This window comes from Hemiscyllium ocellatum, chromosome 35 (genome assembly GCF_020745735.1).
Source record: "Hemiscyllium ocellatum isolate sHemOce1 chromosome 35, sHemOce1.pat.X.cur, whole genome shotgun sequence".
Lineage (NCBI taxonomy): Eukaryota > Metazoa > Chordata > Chondrichthyes > Orectolobiformes > Hemiscylliidae > Hemiscyllium > Hemiscyllium ocellatum.
The window spans coordinates 7,859,514-7,874,297 of record NC_083435.1 but is presented as its reverse complement, the minus strand read 5'-3'; the positions used below and the strand labels follow the sequence as shown (position 1 = coordinate 7,874,297).

General features: G+C 45.8%; 1 protein-coding gene across 1 annotated transcript in view; it reads right to left on the bottom strand.

The window, feature by feature from the left end:
• The window catches only part of LOC132832941 (cytochrome P450 2K1-like), a 55,663-nt gene that overhangs the window by 17,981 nt on the left and 22,898 nt on the right, over window positions 1-14,784 (bottom strand). Inside the window, exon 3 of the mRNA XM_060851184.1 lies at window positions 5,859-6,074. Coding sequence (XP_060707167.1) covers window positions 5,859-6,074 — 216 coding nt within the window. The remainder of the gene's footprint in view (window positions 1-5,858; window positions 6,075-14,784) is intronic.

The following is a 14,784-nucleotide window of genomic DNA, read 5'->3' as shown; positions in this document are numbered from 1 at the left end:
AATTGATGGAATTAAATGAGGAAGAGTGAGACAGGGCCTGTGTCATGCACAAGATATTGTCATGTCCCAATGCGACCTTCTCTGAATTAATGTATGTATTTTTTAAACTAACCACAAAAGCCTGCAAACAAAATGCGACCCAAGGATTGCCTGACTACTCATGTGGATTAAAACTAGTCTCTTGTATCAAGAAGGAACCTCAGGGATATTTACTTACTCACTCAATGCCCTTTCCTGAATCTCATTCAAAAGGCTGCAATCAGTTGGATGGGACATTCTGAAATAAAGGACACCAACTGTCTTAAAACTCTCAAAATGTGAACTACACAACACAGGATGTATAATTGACCAAATCATCCACATAATTTGGAATGGGATTTTGTCTTGTTGAAAAGTCACATGACAAGGAAACCGTTTCATTTTCTGGTTTTAAAATAGCATCAAAAAATCTATTCTGAGAAAATTTCAATGCAGAGCCATTAAACCAGTTGTAAGCCTTCTAGAAGGATATGGTAATAATTAGCCAACACCAGGTTATAGTCCAACAGGTTTATTTGGAAGCCCTAGCTTTTGGAGCACCTCTCATTCATCAGATGGTTGATCAGGCAACCACCTGATGAAGGAGTGGGGCTCCGAAAGCTAGTGCTTCCAAATAAACCTGTTGGACTATAACCTGGCGTTGTGTGATTTTTAACATTGTCCAGCCCAGTCCAGCACCAGCCAGCTCCTCCACGTCATAAAAATTAACAATACCTTGAAAATGAGCAAAGGATTCCCCAAATCGTTTCAACTTGGCGCTCATTTGAAAACCGACTTCATAGGAATTTGACCGTGAGAAGCCTCCTAGCTTGCTGAGAACCCTCTGTTTTATAAGTTCTTCACTTCAACCAAAGCCTCAATTAATCTAAGGAACTGTACGTCCACTTCAAATGAGAACATCACAAATCATTGATTAATGTTTGACCTTCATTTATATCTGCTTTTTGTGTGTGTGATAGTATATGTGAGACTGGATAAGTGAGACCACACATTTTAAACACTGAGCAGAAAATGTGGGATCGTAAATTTTTTTTTAAAATTGCTGCTGGAATTATTTAATTGAGGCAATAATGCTGAGGGTAAAAAAATGCACAGACCTTACTTGTAAAGTCACCGGTCTTCAGCAGTAAAAAGAAGAATAAATCCAGTGCGTAACTTTGGACATTCACAAGTTGGGTGGAAAGATCTGTTTTTGTGCTCTGTGTATTAATATATAAGGAGGAAGGTTTCCCACTGCAGTATGATGGCGTAAAGCCACTGCTGTGGATCATTGAGCCATCTGGTTGGGAATCATATTTAAGGGAACCTGGATTATTATTTTGAATTATTATTTATTATTGTACTTCTGCCGTCTTTCCATACCTCATTTTGTATGTTTATCCTGAGAGAAACATGGGATTTCAAGATTTAACAAGATGTGCCTGGTTCTCCATCTCTGCTCAATGGTTATGTGATGAGATGCATCTAAGGCATTTTCATCATTGTAAGAAAAAGCTGATATTTCAGTTCAGGCTATTGATTCAAGACCAGGCTATATACCAGCATCAAACTCAGGATTAGTCAGAATTATACACATATTGCTCTGTTGCTCTTGGCTTTTTAGATGCTAGTTATCGTGTATTTGGAAAATGCTGTGTAAGGAAACTTGGTGATTTTTTCCTGGATCTGGTACACAGCTGCATTGGTTGTGGAAGGAATGAAGGTTTGTGGATATGATGCCATATCCATCTGATATCCATCTCTATCCTGGATAGTGTCAAGCTTCTGGAAGGTTCAGTCATCCAGGCAAATGGGGAGTTTTCCATCACACTCCTGACTTGTGCCCTGTAGATGGTGAACAATGTTTGGAGAATCAGGAATTGAGCTACACCCCACAAGATTCCAAGCCTGTATCTTGCTCATCCAACTGCAGTATTTATATGGCTAGTCCATCTGGTCAATAGTAACCCCCAGGAAATTGAGAGTGGGGGAATCCAGCGATAGTAACGCCACTGAATGTCAAGAGATGGCAATAAGATTGTCTCCTGTTGGAGATGTGCACTGTGACATGAATTTGATTTGTCAGCAGAATTCTGGATGTGGTCTGGGGGAAAAGAGGTTACAAAGTCACCATTACTCCAGCTTTTAATTCCAGAGTCTGTTTTTAAGTGAATTCAAGCATCTCCTGTGGTGGGAATTGACTCCAGTACATTCGGGACTCTGCCATTACATTACAGCCTGTCCAACAAACAAAGGATTGTGGAAGCAGCCATTATCAGGAAAAGATATTGGTTCCAATTTTTGGTTTTAGCACAAATCTACTAACATCCTGGTAAATATTTCTTTAAAAATTGGCATTAGGATTAAAGGCGCAAGTTTAATTTTAGGGTTAGGGTTAGGATTTTCTGATGTATGGTGCGTTTGGTAAGATTTGACCACATCTTTGTGTAATCCTGGCCAACAAAAATGTTGTACTATTTTAACCTGTGATTTCCTAATACCGAAATGACGTGCCGTTGGAATTGCATCAGTCTCTTGTAAACTTTCAGTAACAGTTTCAGATAAGAGTAAATCTGATTGGCCACAGTCCCTTCCTCCTCAGCTGGTGATCCCTATTTGCTCATTAAGGTTTTGTTTTGCAACCTTTAGGACTCAGATGTTGTTTTTGATTCAGTTTCTGGAGTATCATTTTTTTCTGCCTTCATTGCTTTCAGTTCATTTTCAAAAATTAGAGTCATAGAGATATACAGCATGGAAACAGGCCCTTCAGCCCAATATCTCAATGCTGACCAGTCTTCCTGAACTGGACTAGCTCCATTTGCCTACATTTGACCCATAGCCCTTTAAACCTTTCCTATCCATGTACCTGTCCAAATTCCTTTTAAATGTTGTAATTGTACCCACCTCCATTCCATTCACACACCACCTTCTGTGTGAAGAAGTTGCCCCTCAGGTTCCTTTTAAATCTTTCCCATCTCACCTTAAACCTGTGCCATCTAGTTTTGGATTCCCCTACTCTGGGGAAAAAGACCTTAGCTATTCACCTTACCTATGCCCCTCATGATTTTTGTATTTGATAGCTGAATTTCCAAATCATCCCGTGCTTCATCGACTCCTTCTCCTTTTATATAGTCACAACACAGTCAGCCACAATCCAGGATGTTATTTTATAACACTTCAGTTCCTTTTATCTCCGCTATCACACCAGATCAATTTCTGTAGGAATTCCTATTGGGACTCTCTGCTCAGCAAGGGCAGACATTCACGATGAAATATAACTTGGTCTGACAAGTGGCTAAGTAACAATTGCGCCAACAAGCACCAGATTATGATCATCACTAATAAGGAACAATATAACAACTGCCCCTTGACATTCAGTGGTATTTTAATGAATAACCCACTATCAACATCCTTGGGGTTACCATTGACCTGAAACTCAACTGGACATAAACACTGTGGATACAAGAGCAGGTCAGAGGCCAGAGATCTACAGCGAGTAACCCACCTCCTGACTCCCCAAAGCCTGCCCACTATATACAAGGCACAAGTCAGTACTCCTCATTTGCCTGGATGAGTGCAGCTCCAACAACACTCAAGAAGCTTGACACGATTCAGGACAAAGCAGCCCACTTGCTTGGCACTACATCTACAAGCTCCACAGCCTCCATCACTGATGTTCTTGTGATGTGTACTATCTACAAGATGCACTGCAAAAATTCACCAAAGATCCTCAGGCAACACCTTCCAAACCCATGACTATTTCCATCTAGAAGAACAAGGGGAGCAGATAATGGGAACACCACCACCTTCAAGTTCCCCTCCAAGCCACTCACCATTCCTTCAGTGTCCCTTGGTCAAAGTCCCTCTCCAAGGGCAATGGGGTCAACGCACAGTGGGTGGCCTGCAGCAGTTCAAGAGGGCAACTCACCACCACCTCCTCAAGGGCAAATAGGGACAATAGCAACACTCACATCCCATGAGTGAATTAAAAACAATCTCTACTGTGTCAGCACAGTCTTTGGAGAGCACTTTTAACGTTAAATAATACATCCAGGCTCTGTGCAACTGTGCAATGAAATCATAGCTGTCAAGCCTTTAATCTGGTGTGATAAAACGTTTAAAAGAAGTGGCTTTTAAGGAGGCTCTTAAAGAGCACAGGGAGGCAAAGTTCTAGGGAGGAAATTCAGAACTTGTGGTCTGGGCAGCTGAAGGTTTGGTTGTCAGCTGTGAAACAAGAAAGGGAGAGGATATACCTGAGGAACAGAGTGCTGTGAGAGTGAGTTATCAAGCTGTGGGAGGATATCCCTCACTCACTTAGGTTTCTCCTCTAATTTTAACCATATCATATCCAGTTTGAACCTGACAACCATTTCTGCAGAATAACTAGTCATTGGGATTCAGTTGATTTGGTGATTGATGGTGACGTCCTGAGCCAAGTTCCCTTTTTACCATTCTCTGACAGTTATTTAATAATAAGGAATCACCTGTTCAAGCAGAGGTGAGGATATATTTCTTTCTCTCAGTGTTTGTGAGCTTTTGGAATCTCCTTCCGTAAAGGCAGTGGATGCAGGCTCTTTAAATATTTTGAAGGCAGAAGTAGATAGATTCTTGATTATTGAAGAGCTGAAAGGTCATCAGAGATATACCGGAATGATCAGCCATGATCCTATTCAATGAGGGAGCAGGCTCGAAGGGCTGAGTGGCCTCCTCTTCATCTCAATTAGAAAAATGCTCAGCTGCTTACTTTTCTCAAAAAGAAGCAAAATTGGACACTGAGTAATGCGGGTCAGCTTTAGTCTCGGTTTGGACACCAGCCCACCTCCTTGATCTCTAGGCTAGAGTGGTATCTGCCTGCCATCTAATATCCAACTATTCTACATGGGACACCACCTGGAAAACAAGTGGGTGTTACGCTATGAGGTAGGGGCAGCACTGAGCTCAGAGCTGAGACCCTGATACCATTGAACAACCCATTCGTGGTCACTGCCTGACCTTCACTGAGGGACAGACCCTCAGCTGAGGGGCTGAAGAGCATCCAGCTTCTGTGGAGCACCAGGAGCTGACAAGGAATTCAATTGAAGGAACAAATTAGTGACATTGGAAAGGTTACATAGTCAAGGCATCTTCACATTTCTATATTTAATAAATGTGAAGCACTCTGAGTACATAAACACAGTAACAAACTCCTGGCATAAGTCCAAGTAAAGGTCCTTAAAAGTACAAGGTACAAGTAAAGCCCAAATCCAAAGATGAGCAGTTTAGGTGGATTAGCCATGCTAAATTGCCCATGGTGTCCAGGGATATGCAGGTTGGTGGGGGCGTGGGGGAGGGGGGGTAGTAGGTTGGGGAGGGGGAGTTAGCTCTGCGAAATGCCAGGTTACAGGGATGGGGTAGGTGTGTGTGTGGTCTGAGTGGGATGCTCTTTGGATGGTCGGTGTGGACTTGATGGGCTGATTGGCCTGCTTCCACACTGTAGGGATTCTTTGATCGAATGACGCCTCATAGGTGCCCCAAGGGGAGGGAAAAATACTTACCAGGGGAGACAAAACCTGCAATCAACTTCAGAAGAAGCTGTGGCAATATTCTGTAAGGCAACCAAGCAAGCTCCAGACCTGGTTAGCATTGTCATCGTGGTGACTAAACACAACTAAACCCTCCAGTGCAATCTCTAAGTTTCCACTCTGCTCAGGAACGTGCCAAGAGATTTCTTTGGCTGAAGTCTGAAACACGCCGACAAATTTTAAACGTATGTATTTTCAATAAATCAATTATCTCAATGAACTCCTCAACACTCACTGTTAACCACTAACCATTACTTACTCAATGGTTCGTTTTCTTACCTCGACCAGCGATTTGTAAAGTCTTTTCAAGTCCAGTTGGTGCAGGTTCCCTATTATTGGGAGAGGGATGGGTCCAGGGGGGTAGTTAATCGGAGGTCTTTTCCTGAACTTGTTGAGAAAGGAAATGAGCAGAATCCCAAGTAGAGAATAAATCAGTAATGTCGTGGTGAGGCTTGATGCAAACAGGTTGAGGAGAGCCATAGGGAACGGAATTCTCTGTAAATCAAAACCTCTCTGTTACTTTCACTCTATGCCTTTTCCATGCACAGTTACTGACTTTCTATCAACCTAATGCCTTGCCCGACTGGTGCCGCACACCTATAGTAAAACATTCACATTCCGAGCATAATTTACAGCCTCAGAACAGTGCCCCCGGGAGCTGATTGAAACTGGCAAGAAAACTCTCTGCTGGTCTTTGGTCTCTGCGGTCTCATGCCTTCACTGGATGACCCTCAGTTGGATTGCATCATAGTGTACAGAAACCAGGCCACAGTTATCTTGGCATACAGTTGTGAAAAGCCCTTTGACCTCAATTAACCTTTCAGTCACACACTAAGGGATGGAAGGGATGAATTTAAATTAGAATTTCTTTATCCCTCTTATGACCCAGAAGTGAAGCTCTGTTTGATTCACTCTTTTCTCTTTTAAACCAGAAGACCGTAAGATATGGGAGCAGAATTAGGCCATTCAGCCCATCAAATCTGCTCCACCATTTGATCATGGCGGTTATGTTTCTCAATCCCATTTTCCTGCCTTCTCCCTCTAACCCAATCTGCCTTTACCAACCAAGAACCAATCTCTGTCTGTACTCAATGAGGGGTGGGGGGGTCTGACTGAAACTTACTGAGAGGCCTGGATAGAGTGGATGTGGAGAAGATGTTTCCACTAATAGGAAAGACGATGGCTCAATGGCACAACCTTTCAGACCTGAGACGAGGAGAAGTTTTTCAGTCAGAGGGTGATGCAGTCCCCACTCGCTCCTTTATTTCTAGCCCTCTGCCTCCCTCCTTTCTGAAACAGGACAATTATATTAGCCATTTTTCAGCCCAGGGATCCTCCCTGACTCCAGTGAAGCCTGAAAGATCACCATTATTGCTTCCACAAATTCCTCAGCTATTGCCTTCAGACCCTGGGCTGTAGTCCATCTGGCCCAGGCAATTTATCCACCTTCAGACTTTTCCGTTGGCCCTGCAGCTTCCCCTGAGTGATGGCCACTACACTCAACTCTGCCTCTGACTTTCTTGAAGTTCTGGTATGCTGCTGGTGTCTTCCAATGTGAAAACTGATGCAAAGTACCGATTCAGTTCCTCTGCCATTTTTTTGTACACTATTATTACTTTTCCAGTCTCATTTTGTGGCACTCCAATGTCCATTCTTCTCACACTCTTACCTTTTAGAGTTCCAAAAAAACTTACAATCTTCTTTTATATGGCTAGCTAGCTTACAATCATATTTAAACCTCTCTCCACCTTCTCCCAACGTTTTCAGTTGTTTTTTTAAAGGCTTCCCACTAACCTTCACCACATTGTATGCTTTCCCTTCGTGATTTTATGCTGTTCCCGTCCTCTCTTGTCTGCCAAGGTTGCCTCATCCTCCCCTTAGCATGTCCCTTCCTCCTTGGGAGGAATTTCTGCTGCGCCTCCTGAATATTAGATTAGATTAGACTTACAGTGTGGAAACAGGCCCTTCGGCCCAACAAGTCCACACCGACCCGCCGAAGCGCAACCCACCCATACCATTTACCCCTTACCTAACGCTATGGGCAATTTAGCATGGCCAATTCACCTGACCCGCACATCTTTGTGACTGTGGGAGGAAACCGGAGCACCCGGAGGAAACCCACGCAGACACGGGGAGAACGTGCAAACTCCACACAGTCAGTCGCCTGAGTCGGGAATTGAACCCGGGTCTACAGGCGCTGTGAGGCAGCAGTGCTAACCACTGTGCCACCGTGCCGCCCACAAACTCCCAGAATATCTCCCAGAAACTCCTTCAGTTTAATCATTTTAACAGCAAAGTCTTTGATCACCTGTCGATTTGATGATACCAATCTGTAAAGTCCTTTGTCAGAATCGTCGGATGTTATTCCTCCTGTAGCCATTTTTATAAGCGTGTTGCTTCTTTCGAGGTTAAAGGTTTGTGTGTAACCTTATTGATTCAGGTTAGAGTCTGGCTTTCACTATACTAGGCAGGTTTTCTAGTAAATGACAAGGGCTCTGTTACTGCTACTGAGTGTCAATAGTATTGTCCATGAAAATGGTGTAATTTGAATTATATAGCAGTACCAGACTGTTCTGTGGCAATTCTATTAATGTGTCTAAGATTTCATTTTAGAATAGATTTTTAGTTTTTGTTGGAAGCACAGAGAATCTTCATGCGTTCATTCATTATGCAGAATGACCTGCACAGTATGTCCCAATGAGTAACCTGGTTTTTGAGTTTACTGGCAACATTGTATGATCTAACCATCTGTTCAAACAGAAATGTTTCAGTTCATTGACTGAAACTATTTGCACATGAAAACAAGATTAGCAAGACAGATACTGTAATGTAGTTTCCCAATGACGTTCTCTGATCTGTCTCATTGAGATACCAGGTCCAAAGAAAGTTAAAAGGCTTCCTATGCCATTGATATGTGTCACATATTTTGTATAGAAGTTAGCAAAACATGACGGTCTCTGTCTACACCTCTCTCAGATGCTATGCGCTCTGTTGGACTGCAAGTAAAATGATGCACTTTACTGACAATCTCAGTGCAGCACTGAGAGAGCACTGCACTGTCAGAGGTACCAAGAGACATGATGTTGAATCAAATCCCTGCCTATCTTCACAGTTGGAGTAAAAGATCCCATTTCGAAGGAAATTGGGGGCAGATCAATCAATTGATTATTTTTTTCTTTTGTCTCATCTCATGCTAAGAATAACCATTATCAGAAGAAACTTATTGAAAAGCAGGCAAATGGAATGGATTTTCTGTGTACTATACATTGGTAACTAGTGTAATGGGGCATTTGTGGAGGTTACTAAAACTGTTTCATACATGTGTCACGTTGGGCAAATAGACCATTCGAGGGCAGGCCCCATTCTGTTATTAGGCAGAAGTGAGGACTGCAGATGCTGGAAACTAGAGTTTAGATCAGAGTGGTGCTGGAAAAGCACAGCTGGTCAGGCAGCAACCGAGGAGCAGGAAAATCAACGTTTCGGGCAAAAGCCCTTCATCAAGAATCAGCCCGTCGATTTTCCTGCTCCTCGGATGCTGCCTGACCTGCTGTGCTTTTCCAGCACCACTCTGATCTAAACCCCCATTCTGTTATTGCTGAATTCCCAGCAGTTTGCCAGTAACAGAAGCATAATGTTTATTTTTCTGTCAGTACAGGGAGTGGCTTTTTATTGTCCCCTCCCCGGAACAAACTTTTCCCATTACATAGCCATCAAATTTGTCACTGGTTAATCAGTCAACAGCAAAGAACAAAACTTGGGAAAACACACGATGTCCAGTGGATAAAACTGGGGGACAAGAAGGAATGGGACGAAAGGTTTCAGTTGGGAACTGGAATCAGGCAGAATGGCCTCATAATTTCCTGTACGTTCAGTCAGACTGCGTTCAATGTTGCAATTAAAGCCACAGCACAGAAAAGTAACTCTTACACTTTGAGCTGGAGATGAAAATCTACCACTGAAAGTGCAAACATTCACAACATTGAGGAGAGTACAGGAGCAGAGGGAACCAAGGGATTCACTTGAATAATTCTCTAAAGGTGGACAGGCAAATTGAAACGGTTATTAAGAAGGTTTATACGATCCTTTGGTTTATAGATAGAGGGGCAAAGTATAAAAGCAAGGAAGTGTTTTTGCATTTCTCCAATCATTGGTTAGACCACATTTTGAATAATGTTATCGATTCTGGGCATCATATTTAAGGCAGGATGTTAAAGGTCTGGAGAGGGGGGCAAAAGAGATTTACCAATCTACCAGGATTGAAGGATTACAGTGATAAGGAAATATTAGTGAAATTGGACTTATTTTCCTTGGAACAGAGAAGATTAAAATGCAGTCTTATTGAGGTGTTCAAAGTGAGGGATATAGGTAAAGTAGTGTTACTTCTGCACTTATAATTACTTATGCAAGGTAAATGCACTCACACCGGTGTATAATTGTTTCAACCAAGAGCTGAGTCAACAAGAATGAAAACCATGTGAAGGAAATATATAATTGTTTTTGTATTAGCTAAAATGTGTATACAAGAATGAAACATGCCTGCAAACAATGGTAGATGTTACAGACAAATAGATAAGGTGCTGTGAGGATGTAGGTTAAGCCAGATATGCCTGTACAAGTAGGAGCTATAAGCATCTGTTTCCCACTTCTGCAAAAACACAAAAACAAACCCCAATTAAAAGGTCATAAGGATCAATATGGTTGGGGAATGGGAGGAAATGTCACAGGTGGGGGATGGGGGAATAGATAGCAGTGAAGGAGGATATACCTAACAATGGACCACAGCAGGATGTGGTGAAATGGCCAAGTAAAACTTGTACTTTGTTATGCACAAGTCTGGATAAGGCAAGAGATCAACAATAGTAATGGGCACCGGGTTGGGAGTAGTGAATCCTATATAAGATATGTACTTGCTAAACGCTGGGTCTGTTTTAGGCACCACGCTTGCAAGCGTATAATAAACATACTGATTGCTTCAGATTGTGTCTCGGACTGAAATTATTGAAGTGAGTGAGCTTCGTTTCTCACAAAAGTTATGAACAGGGTCAAGAAGGATATTCTGTTCTGAGTAGTTGGTATGCCAGTAACTAGGGGTGACAATTTCATGATTGTCAGCAAGAGAACTAGGAGAGAGATGAAGAGAAACCTCTACCTGAGAGACAGTTATTGGGATTTGGAATATGCTGCCTGGGAGAGTGGTGGAGGCAGATTCCATAGGAGGGTTCAAAAGAGAGCTGGATATATACTTGAAACGGATGAAGTTAGAGGGCAACAGAGGTAGGGCTGGAGGATGGGACAATTTGGGTAGCCAGTACAGACCTGATGGATCGAATGGCCTCCTTCTGTGCTATAAAACTCTGTGAATCTACAATTGAACTTTCTCCGACCACTTCTATTTGTGTTTATTTCTCCCACTTTTTTCTGAGTTTTTTTCACCTCATTTTTCTCTACTTACCTTCTAGAGGGAGCTCGGTTGTGGAGGTCAGCAGCAGAGACAGCAGCAGCTGGGGGCTCACAGCAGTGGGGTAAGAATGGGCCGGAGCAGTACCCGAGCAGGACACCAGAGGGCGACTGGGGGTGAAGGTGGGAGCGGACAGCCCGGGGTAAGAACAGGCCAGAGCAGTACCAGAGCGGGACACTAGAGGGCGGCTGGGGGTGAGAGTGTGAGCAGGCAGCCCCGGGGTAAGAACAGGCCAGAGCAGTACCAGAGTTGGACATTACAGGGTGGCTGAGGGTGAGGGTGTGAGCAGGCAGAGTCTAGATTAGGCCGGTGCTGGAAATGCACAGCAGATCAGGCAGCATCTGAGGAGCAGGAAAATCGACGTTTTGGGCAAAAGCCCTTCAACAGGAATAGAGGCAGGGTGCCTGCAGAGTGGAGAGATAAATGAGAGGGGGTGGGGGGTAAGTAGCATAGAATGGGGGTGGGGATGGAGGTGATAGGTCAGAGAGGAGGGTGGGGAAAGGTAGCAAAGAGTACAATGGGTGAATGGGGTGGGGACAGAGGTGATCGGTCAGAAAGGAGGGTGGAGTGGACAGGTGAAAAGGAAGATAGGCAGGTAGGACAAGTCATAGGGTCAGTGCTGAGCTGGAAGTTTAGAACTGGGGTGAGGTGGGGGAAGGGGAAATGAGGAAACTGGTGAAATCCACATTGATGCCCTGGGGTTGAAGTGTTCCGAGGTGGAAGATGAGGCGTTCTTCCTCCAGGCGTTGGGTGGTGAAAGACTGGGAGGAGGCCCAGGACCTCCATATCCTCGGCTGAGTGGGAGCGAGGGGTTTAAATGTTGGGCCACAGGGCGGTGTGATTGATTGGTGCGGGTGTCCTAAAGCGCTCTGCTAGGAGGCATCCAGTCTCCCCAATGTAGAGGAGACCACATCGGGAGCAATGGATACAATAAATGATATTGGTGGATGTGCAGGTAAAACTTTAATGGATGTGGAAGGCTCCTTTGGGGCCTTGGATAGAGGTGAGGGGGGAAGTGTGGGCGCAGGTTTTACAGTTCCTGCGATGGCAGGAGAAGGTGCCAGGATGGGAGGGTGGGTTGTAGGGGGGCGTGGACCTGACCAGGTAGTCACGGAGGGAACGGTCTTTGCGGAAGGCGGAAAGGGGTGGGGTGGGAAATATATCCCTGGTGGTGGGGTCCTTTTGGAGGTGGCGGAAATGTCGTTGGATGATCTGGTTTATGCGAAGGTTGGTAGGGTGGAAGGTGAGCACCAGGGGCGATCTGTCCTTGTCACGGTTGGATGGGTGGAGTTTGAGGGCAGGGGGCGGGATGCGGATGAGATGCGTTGGAGGGCATCTTTAACCATGTGGGAAGGAATTGCAGTCTCTAAAGAAGGAGGCCATCACAAACCTATGTGGGGAGTTCCTGGACTAGTGGGGATAGGACAGTGTCAAGGTCGCTCTGAAAGCTAGTGTGCTTCCAATTAAACCTGCTGGACTATAACCTGGTGTTGTGTGATTTTTTTAACTTTGTACACCCCAGTCCAACACCGGCATCTCCAAGTCAAGGTAGGTGGAGGTGAGTTCAGTGGGGCAGGAGCATGCTGAGACAATGGGTCGGCCGGGGTGATCAGGCTGGTAGACCTTGGGAAGGAGGTAGAATCGGGCAGGACGGCGTTCCTGGACTATTGAGGTTGAAGCTGTGGGTGGGAGATCTCCTGAGGTGATGAGGTTCTCTATGGTCAGGGAGATGATGGTTTGGTGATGAGTGGTGGGGTCATGGTCGAGGGGTTGGTAGGAGGAGGTGTCCTCGAGTTGGCGTCTGGCTTCAGCTGTGTAGAGGTCAGTGCGCCAAACTACCACTGCGCCCATTTATCTGCTGGTTTGAAGGTGAGGTTAGGGATTGGAGCAGAGGGAGTGGAGGGCTGCGCGTTGTGAGGGTGAGAGGTTGGAGTGGGGGAGGGGTGTAGATAGGTGGGAGCAGGCAGCCTGGGGTAAGAACAGGCCGGAGCAGTACCAGAGTGGGACACTAGAGGGCAGCTGGGGGTGAGGGTGGGGGCAGGCAGCCCAGGGTAAGAACAGGCCAGAGCAGTACCAGAGTTGGACATTACAGGGTGGCTGAGGGTGAGGGTGTGAGCAGGCAGAGTCTAGATTAGACCGGTGCTGGAATTGCATAGCAGGTCAGGCAGCATCCAAGGAGCAGGAAAATCGACGTTTTGGGCAAAAGCCCTTCAACAGGAATATAGGCAGGGTGCCTGCAGAGTGGAGAGATAAATGAGAGGGGGGGGTGGGGGTGGGGAGAAAGTAGCATAGAATACAATAGGTGAATGAGGGTGGGGATGGAAGTGATAGGTCAGAGAGGAGGGTGGGGAAAGGTAGCAAAGAGTACAATGGGTGAATGGGGTGGGGACAGAGGTGATAGGTCAGAGAGGAGGGTGTAGTCGACAGGTGAGAAGGAAGATAGGCAGGTAGGACAGGTCATGGGGACAGTGCTGAGCTGGAAGTTTAGAACTGGGGTGAGGTAGGGGAAGGGGAAATGAGGAAACTGGTGAAATCCACATTGATGCCCTGGGGTTGAAGTGTTCCAAGGTGGAAGATGAGGCGTTCTTCCTCCAGGCGTTGGGTGGTGAGGAAGCGGCGGTGAAGGAGGCCCAGGACCTCCATGTCCTCGGCAGAGTGGGAGGGGGAGTTGAAATGTTGATCCACGGGGCGGTGTGATTGATTGGTGCGGGTGTCTCGGAGATGTTCCCTAAAGCGCTCTGCTAGGAGGCGCCCAGTCTCCCCAATGTAGAGGAGACCGCATCGGGAGCAACGGATACAATAAATGATATTAGTGGATGTGCAGGTAAAACTTTGATGGATGTGGAAGGCTCCTTTGGGACCTTGGATGGAGGTGAGGGAGGAGGTGTGGGCACAGGTTTTACAGTTCCTGCAGTGGCAGGGGAAGGTGCCAGGATGGGAGGGTGGGTTGTAGGGGGGGGCGTGGACCTGACCAGGCAGTCACGGAGGGAACGGTCTTTGCAGAAGGCAGAAAGCGGTGGGGAAGAAAATATATCCCTGGTGGTAGGGTCCTTTTGGAGGTGGTGGAAATGTCGTTGGATGATTTGGTTTGTGCGAAGGTTGGTAGGGTGGAAGGTGAGCACTAGGGGCGATCTGTCCTTGTCACGGTTGGAGGGGTGGGGTTTGAGGGCGGGGGGGGCGGGATGTGGACGAGATGCGTTGAAGGGCACCTTTAACCATGTGGGAAGGGAATTGCAATCTCTAAAGAAGGCGGCCATCTCAAACCTATGTGGGGAGTTCCTGGACTAGTGGGGATAGGACAGTGTCAAGGTCACTCCGAAAGCTAGTGTGCTTCCAATTAAACCTGTTGGACTATAACCTGGTGTTGTGTGATTTTTTTTAACTTTGTACACTCCAGTCCAACACCGGCATCTCCAAATCAAGGTAGGTGGAGGTGAGTTCAGTGGGGCAGGAGCATGCTGAGACAATGGGTCGGCCGGGGTGATCAGGCTGGTGGACCTTGGGAAGGAGGTAGAAATGGGCGGTATGGCGTTCCTGGACTATTGAGGTTGGAAGCTGTGGGTGGGAGATCTCCTGAGATGATGAGGTTCTATATGGTCTGGGAGATGACGGTTTGGTGATGAGGGGGTGGGGTCATGGTCGAGGGGGTGGTAGGAGGTGGTGTCCTCGAGTTGGCTTCTGGCTTCAGCGGTGTAGAGGTCAGTGCGCCAAACTACCACTGCGCCCATTTATCTGCTGGTTTGATGG